The 7,916-nt window shown below is 39.9% G+C and overlaps 1 protein-coding gene across 1 annotated transcript; it reads left to right on the plus strand.

The window, feature by feature from the left end:
- The first annotated feature begins 472 nt into the window (after positions 1-472).
- Positions 473-5,440, plus strand: NIPSNAP3A (nipsnap homolog 3A (C. elegans)). Its single transcript, XM_010565203.1, has 5 exons — positions 473-680; positions 2,655-2,816; positions 4,324-4,473; positions 4,863-4,949; positions 5,060-5,440. The coding sequence occupies exons 1-5, from the start codon at positions 557-559 to the stop codon at positions 5,134-5,136; spliced, it is 600 nt and encodes a 199-aa protein (XP_010563505.1). The 5' UTR covers positions 473-556; the 3' UTR covers positions 5,137-5,440.
- Positions 5,441-7,916: the final 2,476 nt, after the last annotated feature.

The following is a 7,916-nucleotide window of genomic DNA, read 5'->3' on the forward strand; positions in this document are numbered from 1 at the left end:
TTTCTTGGGTTTTATCTCTCTCTTTTTATCTTCCTTTTCATTACTATTACTACTACTATTATTTTATTTTACTTTATTTCAGTTATTAAACTATTCTTATGCCAACCCACAAGTGTTACTTTTTTTTCCCCTGTTTTCCTTCCCACCCCACCGGGGCAGGGAGGAGTAAGCAAGTGGCTGCATTGTGCTTAGTTGTTGGTTGGGGTTAAACCATGACAGTGTGACAAATAAAGGTCTGTTGCACTGCCAAAAGGAGTTGCAGCAAATAATGCACATGGGAACTATTTCCAAAGAAAAAAGTCACAAGATACTTCTGTAGTGGAGATCATGAAGTACCCCCATCTCCCAGCCCCCAGTAAAAAAAATCCATCTATAGCATCTCACTGTTTTAAAAAAAGTTTAGAAATTAGACAGAAGACTTTTTTTGGCTTGAGAATTAGTTTTAGTTATTTTTCTTAATATTTTCTCTCAGGTACTTGCATCCCTTGCTACAGGGCCCAGACAAAATAATAGCATTTTCTACGAAATTCGCACATATGATATTAAGCCATCGAAGATGAAGGACTTTGTGGAAATGGTCAACAAGTACTTTCACCTTCGCACAGCTCACTCAGAGCTGGTGGGATTCTGGTCGGCGGAGCTGGGAGCAATGAATAAGGTGGTCCACATTTGGAAGTACGGTACGCTCAGCATCCCTTTGCGCTGATCTGCTCTCTCTGTGGTCCCTGTCTCTGAGGCAAAAAGGCGAGGAGAATATGCTTACCCAGCTTTTATTTGTTGCTCCTACTATAAAGAAGTGTCAAAAAAAATCTTGCACCTGTATTGATTACCAAAAAGAACACTGCAGAGCCTGTCAGGACAATTTTGACATGTTGTGATAAGGGAGTTGCAACTGTTCTTAAGCAGCAATCTCTGCTCAAAATAGGTATAATAGAGGAACTGCGGCAGAGTGCTTTTTTTCATGGGAAATATCTTTAATTTAGGGTCAGTTCCTGAACCACAAATGTCTTCAGAATTTCAAAATGGATGGAAAAAAATGTCAAGACCTCCTTAGTAAGATAATACATATAAGTGCAGACAATCTACATGCAGTCTGTGTATGTTTACATGCATATATAATTGTTCTCAAATTTTAGTGCAGTTCACTCCCCTAAAACAATGAAGACACAGTTTGCATGCTTAAACTCCTTTTGCAGCTGGACTGTGTTGAGGTGGGAAGCCACTGCACCAGCTCTGACTGCCCAAGCACACGAAGTGTTTCATTGCTGCTTCAGCCTTGGTGGCAACAGGCATCTGGCAGTATAATCAACTTTTTATGTTGTTGGAGTTGGTGCTGACCTGGAAGGTGCTGGTGAGCCAAGAAAAGCCACAATTATGCGAGAAACTAGGTGTGCTGGCTGTGACCTTTGTGGAGCCCAAGGGAACTTGATATTTGGGTTATGGAGAGGTGGGAAGGCACAGCAGTATCATTTCTTTGTATACCTGCTACAGTCTCGGGTATATCTGTATGCTGAGAGAGAGAATTTTGTTTCTGAAGTCCTCAGTCTGCTCGTTGAAATCCAGCCTGTTCAGAGTACCCCTTTAGAATAAAGAGTCACCCCTTTTGTCCTGGAGGGTTGAAGGGACCAGCTGTTTGTCAACGGGAATATTATGAATTTATGTGCATGTATGGTTAATAAACTGTCCTGCTTCTCAGAACTTTCTAGCCTTGTCTATTGTTTCTTTCTCTCTAAAAAAACCGCCCTATTTTTAATAATCTGTGAGAAACTTTTAAAATGCAAAACTAAGGAACAAACCTGTAGTTTTTATTTGTTTCCTAACGGTGTTTACATGTGTAATGTACAACATCCTTTCTCCTTGATTAATCAGACCCCTGCGTATATCTCTTTAGTAGTTAAAAATAATTGGTTTATTTTTCTCTTAGTCGCAGGATACTAATATTTCTCAAAATACTTCCCATTCTCAGATGCTGGATTTTTCTCTTGTATTATTGAAAGCTGCCTGCATAAACATACTGCTTAAGATGCCACTGCAGCCTAACCAGTTGAAATTCAGACACTCTTAATTTGGTGGATTTGTTTTTATTTAAGAAAAAAAAAAAGAAGATAAGATTTAGATTTTGGGCATTTAATAACTGTTTACGTAGCTGAACAAACAAACATTACTTCTACACTTGTCATTTTAACATAATTTTATATAAGCCAAAACTCACATTTTTCTTAATTTTCTCTTGATAGGCTAATATTCCTTCTGAATTTTCTTTTCCACTTCACTTCCATATCCACTGTGCTTTCTCCAAATCTCCTTATCTTTCATAAATGTTGCCACATCCAGTATTCCTGCGGATGCCATATATGAATCTTCTTAATGGTAACATTGCTTAACATATTTTAACTTTTATATAAACTTTCTCGGAAAATTTGGTTTGGCTTGAAACCATTTAAATCTGAGTGCTAAAGCAAAGACTTTTTGCAGAATTTAAAGGAAACTTACCACATCTGCTTTGAGCTAATACACTGTTTGAAAATATCAGTTTCAAACTTAATGGAAGTACAGCTTGCCTCCTTGTAATTACACATTTTGGTTGAGTCTGATATGACATTAAGTGCATTTTTCCATAGTTTCTTTTTTTTTTTTTTCTTCTTTTCTTACAGATAATTTTGCCCATAGGACAGCAGTCCGGCATGCACTAGCCAATGACAAAGACTGGCAAGGAAAATTCATCTCCCCAGCTCTCCCCTTGATAGAAAAGCAGCACAATGAGGTTGCTTATCTGGTACCCTGGTGTCAACTTGGGAAGCCTCCAAAAGAAGGGGGTGAGCTTATCTTCTCTTTTGCTGATTAAAGTTACTGATGCTGGTGGACTAACAAAAAATAGCTTAAAGCTTAAACCAGGTATTACATAGTTTTATAACCCTTTATGTAACAAATGCATGTATGTAAACCCATGTGAAAAAGGTGTCATAACACAGATAAGGGACAAAGTTTTTAAGAAGGATTTTACACTAACTTAAATCAATAAATGACTAGAGCCCTGATCATTAATGTTATGAAGAGGTGTTTGAATTGACTAAACAGCCATGCAAAATGGCAATGCTGTAGTAGTGGTCAGAGCAGTCATCCCGGACTTGCTTTGTCCATCCACCAGTGAGAGGGCATTTCCTGGACACACTAAAAAGACAAATGATTGTTCTCTTTCACAGAGGTTTTTTCTCTTTCATCAATTTGCTTTGATGTTACTGCTTCTTTTGCATAATAGTTTTAAGAAAAACAAAAAAAAATCCCTACCCTTTAAAGATAGGTGCAAGTCAGACATACTTTGTAACAATCATAGATTAGGTGTAGATGTCCTGTCCATATGTGTTTTAATTCTCTCTGTAGTTAATAGTATTGACTGTTCCCCGATTTATGAACGTTTGCAGACTTTGTTGCATGGAGTGACATCAAACAGGCCTTGCTTTAGCCCTCAGCATGTGCCTATATACAGTAATCTTTGTTCTGTATTTCCCTGTGATTCTGAATTTTATGCTGTTTTCTCTTAAAACTGGAGACGTGACTTTTCAAACGCTTCGTTCCCATTTTAGTTTACCTCCAGCCCATTGCTGGAGAATAAGACCAGACATATGGCAAGTGTTTGGCTTTTTATTAAAGTGTCAGCAATTGTGATCTAGAGTAACTTCCTGAACAGAAAGGAGATGGATAATGTGTTTTGTAGCAGGACTGGAGTTTTTTGGCAAATCATGATGTCATTTGTCTATGAACAAGGGAGATGATTGTTTGGCAGAGCAGAGATGCTAAGCTAGTCCTGGTTTGTTGGTTATGCCTGCAGATCTTGCTGTGACCAATTGCCAGGAGTCAAAGGGGTGTATAATGTCTTAAACCACTTCAATGCCAGAAAACATTGCCAGTCTTAGAAAAGGCCACCTTGCGTTGTTCAATCAGCCATCCAAATTCCACAAATATGTGTATTTGTGACTTTTGCAAAGTAGTCTGAATCTCCCCAAATTTCCAGGCAACACTGGAAATTGCTAAGTTGGGCTTTGTATGAAGCCTTCTGTTCCTCAGGGTCCCAGTACTTACATTTACACTTGAACTAGCTCCAGTTTGCAAGTCGCTTGCCTGTGGTCTTGTGAGCCCCTGGAAGCTGTGAGATACTGTGCATCCTGGGATGAAGGGGCAGTTTCATGTCCTGCTGACCCCAGATGGCAGGGAATTGCAGTACTGGTTTCACAATAAATACGTTGCAGCCATGACGCACTGTTTGAGAACCAGCATATTAATTTGTATTTCCTTCCTTGAGATCATCTTTGCCTTTTCTTCCAGGAGTATATGAATGGGTTACTTTCCAGATGAAGCCTGGTGGGCCAGCATTGTGGGGTGAAGCATTTCAAGCTGCAATTAATGCTCACATCAACACAGGCTACACCAAGCTGATTGGTGTTTTCCACACAGAGTATGGCTTGCTTAACACAGGTACTACTCAACTTCTGATATGGACTTTGGCATGAGAAGGGGTGGAGGGAGAGGGGCAAGCCCTTGTCCTGGATCAAGATTGGCTGGCTTGATGAAAAAGTTGGTGTGGATCGTCAAAGTCCTGTAAACAGTCCTTGAATCCAGCTTTGTATATTGGGTTATAGGCTTAAGCCAGGTGCTGCTATCTGAAAAGACTCTCAGATTTGATGTTAAAGACCCAACCCTTTTAAAGGGTCAGCAAAAGATCATCCCACCACTTAGTTGCCTGGAGAATTGTTTCTGCTAACTGCAAGGCATCTAACAGGTGAAGGCAGACTGCTAGGGCTTACAGTACATGTTGCATTGCAGCATTAACAGAATTCAGCTGACTTTTTTTTGTACTTTCTCAGTCCACGTGCTCTGGTGGAACGAGAGCCCAGATCACCGGGCAGCGGGAAGGCACAGTGCCCATGAAGATGCCAGAGTGGTAGCAGCTGGTAAGAGACAATGAATCCAGAGAACTCACTAGTGTAACCTGCATGCATTCTGAGAAAAGTATTATTTCTCATTGGATTGCTGTCTTAATTATGTATGCTTTTAATTTCAGTGCGGGACAGTGTCAGGTTTCTGGAATCCCAGAAAAACGTGCTCCTGATTCCTCTGCAGTGCTCACCGCTCAAGTAACCTTCTCAAGGATGTAACTTACAGCAGAAAGGACAAGATGGAAGTGCTGTCAGCCAGTGCCATCACATAGATCTTTATACCTACATGAGCTGAGTTCTTCAGTTTATGACAAATGGATGCAAAATGCTGATCACTAGCAATGTAAATCAGTAAAATTTTGCACCCTGAAAGCAATTGCTAAACAGAAGTTTAGGGTGATGTTCCTACGCCCCCAGGAAAAAGAACTCAAGCCATATCACTAATGGCGTGAACCACACTTCACCCTTCCTTTATTTTAATCCCTCAGTTCTTAATACTTTTCTGCATAGCTTTCATAACATACTTAGGTGACTCTTGTAATTATCACGTCTTGGCTATTACATACTGGTCTAGGAAGGAATGCCCCCACATATCTGTCACCCAGTTATATGTTTTAATCAAGACTTCTCATTGGAATGCTTTGTATTAATTATGAGTAATGTAAAACATCAGTGTGGCTGGAATTGCACCTATGAGGTGCTGCAGTGAAGCTGGTCAGATAGTGTGTCCTGATGAACTCTACCACAAGGTGAGCATTTAGTCACTATCTTGTTATAGCTCACTTCAGCCCCTTCCTTTTGTCCTGGTTTCAGCTGGGATAGAGTTAACTGTCTTCCTAGTACCTGGTATAGTGTTACGTTTTGGGTTCAGTATGAGAAGAATGTTGTTAACAAACTGATGTTTTTAGTTGTTGCTAAGTAGTGTTTAGACTAAGTCAAGGATTTTTCAGCTTCTCATGCCCAGCCAGCAAGAAGGCTGGAGGGGCACAAGAAGTTGGGAGGGGACACAGCCAGGGCAGCTGACCGAAACTGGCCAAATGGGTATTCCATACCATGTGATATCATGCCCAGTATATGAACCGGGAGGGACATTCGGAGTGATGGCATTTGTCTTGCCAAGTAACCGTTATGCATGGTGGAGCCCTGCTTTCCTGGAGATGGCTGAACACCTGCCTGCTGATTAATTCCTTGTTTTGTGTTGCTTGCGTGTATGGCTTTTGCTTTACCTATTAAACTGTCAGATCTCAGCCCATGAATTTTCTCACATTTACCCTTCTGATTCTGTCCCCCATCCCACTGTGAGGGAGGCGAGTGAGCAGCTGCATGGTGGTTCCTGGGCTGCTGGGGTTAAACCATGACACCTTTTTTGATCAGTAAACACTTCCTCAAAACTGTGGATTACATACATAATGCATTTTGCCTTAGGTATTTTAATACTTGTTTAGGGTGCTGAAGTTGATTAGCCCTTGTTCAACCGTGTAGTCAAACTCAGCTGATCTACACATGCTTACATTCTTGAAATACTTTTTGCCAGACTGTTAAAAGCCAAATAAATTTGTATAAAGCATGAATTTTTAGTGTTTACAGCTCAAGCTCTTACTCTTTTTAAACTGTGAAATGATAAACCCCATTCTCCAAGTACAGCATTTTGCAGGTCTTGCATTTTGGTGAACAAGAGTCTTGATAATAGTTGCTTTAGAGCCAGTAAGCTGGAGCAAATAGCAGCATGGCAGAGGGCACGTGGGCTGAGAAGTCAAACTTGTATTTTGGGTACAGTGGTACAGAGCACCCTCTTCTGCAACTTAAAGGTCACTAACTGGCAGAGTACTCAGGAGGCTTTTCCACAGGTTAATCACTGACCTGCAAAAAGCAATTGTTTTTGCTTCTCTCCTGAAGTTTCTTTGTGCAGTCTGCCTAATGATGATTATTGCTTCTGTGAATTGCATTAAGATCTCATGGAAAGCACTGAAAAAACACCTGTAGGCAAGGGGTGTGCGTAGGATGCAGCTGTACAAGGGAGTGTAACAGGTCCCAGCTCCTATACCCAAATCTTCATACACTCCTCCCCCCAATAAAGCCATCTTTAGCATTCTCAGGGTGGAACGACACTTCAGAGACTACTGTCTTAATACCTTTCAAAGTTTATTTGTAAAACATAAATGGCCAATAAACCATTGCTACCAAGTTGATTCAGAATGCTGCCTTATGGCAGTTAACTCAAAGGACTTTTTTTTTTTAGTAACAAAAGCATGGGCTGAAAAATGGGACAGGGAATTAAGAGGACTTTTTTTTCCCCACATGAATGCAAAAATTGTTTTATTGTTTACTGGAATAAAAAATATAGAGAGGTATATTAAAAACAGTGTAGGTTTTTTTTTAGTAAAACTATTTTCCTTGTCACCAGTACTGAAAGCAAAGAATACTCAGGATGTTAGAGGTGTGCTTTATTCCAAAGTTTGTTGTTTTCTGACAAGAGGTTGATAAATCAAGCACATTACCCAAAGCAACAGCTGGACACTAGATTAAAACAGAAAAACCCAGGAAATTTTAATTGGCTTCTTACCTCTGGATGAATTTTCCTGATGAGTGTAACTTAAAGAATTGGTTGGATTCTGGAACTTAATTGGTTGATAGTAGGACTACAGGCAGTAGCAGGCAAAATTTTACCATCAGTTTTCCTTTGAGCAATCAGACCATTATTCTGCTTTCATTTGTAAACTGCTGGTCAAAATCAACCTAGTATTAACTTGAGTGGTCTTCCTTTAATTTGATATTAGCAAAGGATTAGCTAAGTTTAGGGTAATTCAGAGTCTTTATACTCAACATTTTGCTTTGTTAGTGAAAACAGGTACAAAGAGGAGGAAAAATTTTCAATAGTTGCAACTTGCCATGTCTCTGTAATGGAAGTATTCAGAGGTAGCTCCCTGACTTGGAATTTAAACATCCAGATAGGTTTGTTATGTTCTGCAGCTGGATTTGACA

Source organism: Haliaeetus leucocephalus, unplaced genomic scaffold (genome assembly GCF_000737465.1).
Source record: "Haliaeetus leucocephalus isolate CR32 unplaced genomic scaffold, Haliaeetus_leucocephalus-4.0 Scaffold187, whole genome shotgun sequence".
NCBI classification, from domain to species: Eukaryota; Metazoa; Chordata; class Aves; order Accipitriformes; family Accipitridae; genus Haliaeetus; species Haliaeetus leucocephalus.

What these genes read in the sequence shown, in the direction of transcription:
- NIPSNAP3A (XM_010565203.1), top strand. Translation starts at nt 557, where the DNA reads ATGAAGGACTTTGTGGAAATGGTCAACAAGTACTTTCACCTTCGCACA. An exon ending in GGTCCACATTTGGAAGTACG is followed by an intron (nt 681 to 2,654) that starts GTACGCTCAGCA and finishes CTTTTCTTACAG; the next exon opens with ATAATTTTGCCCATAGGACA. An exon ending in TGCCAGAGTGGTAGCAGCTG is followed by an intron (nt 4,950 to 5,059) that starts GTAAGAGACAAT and finishes TTTTAATTTCAG; the next exon opens with TGCGGGACAGTGTCAGGTTT.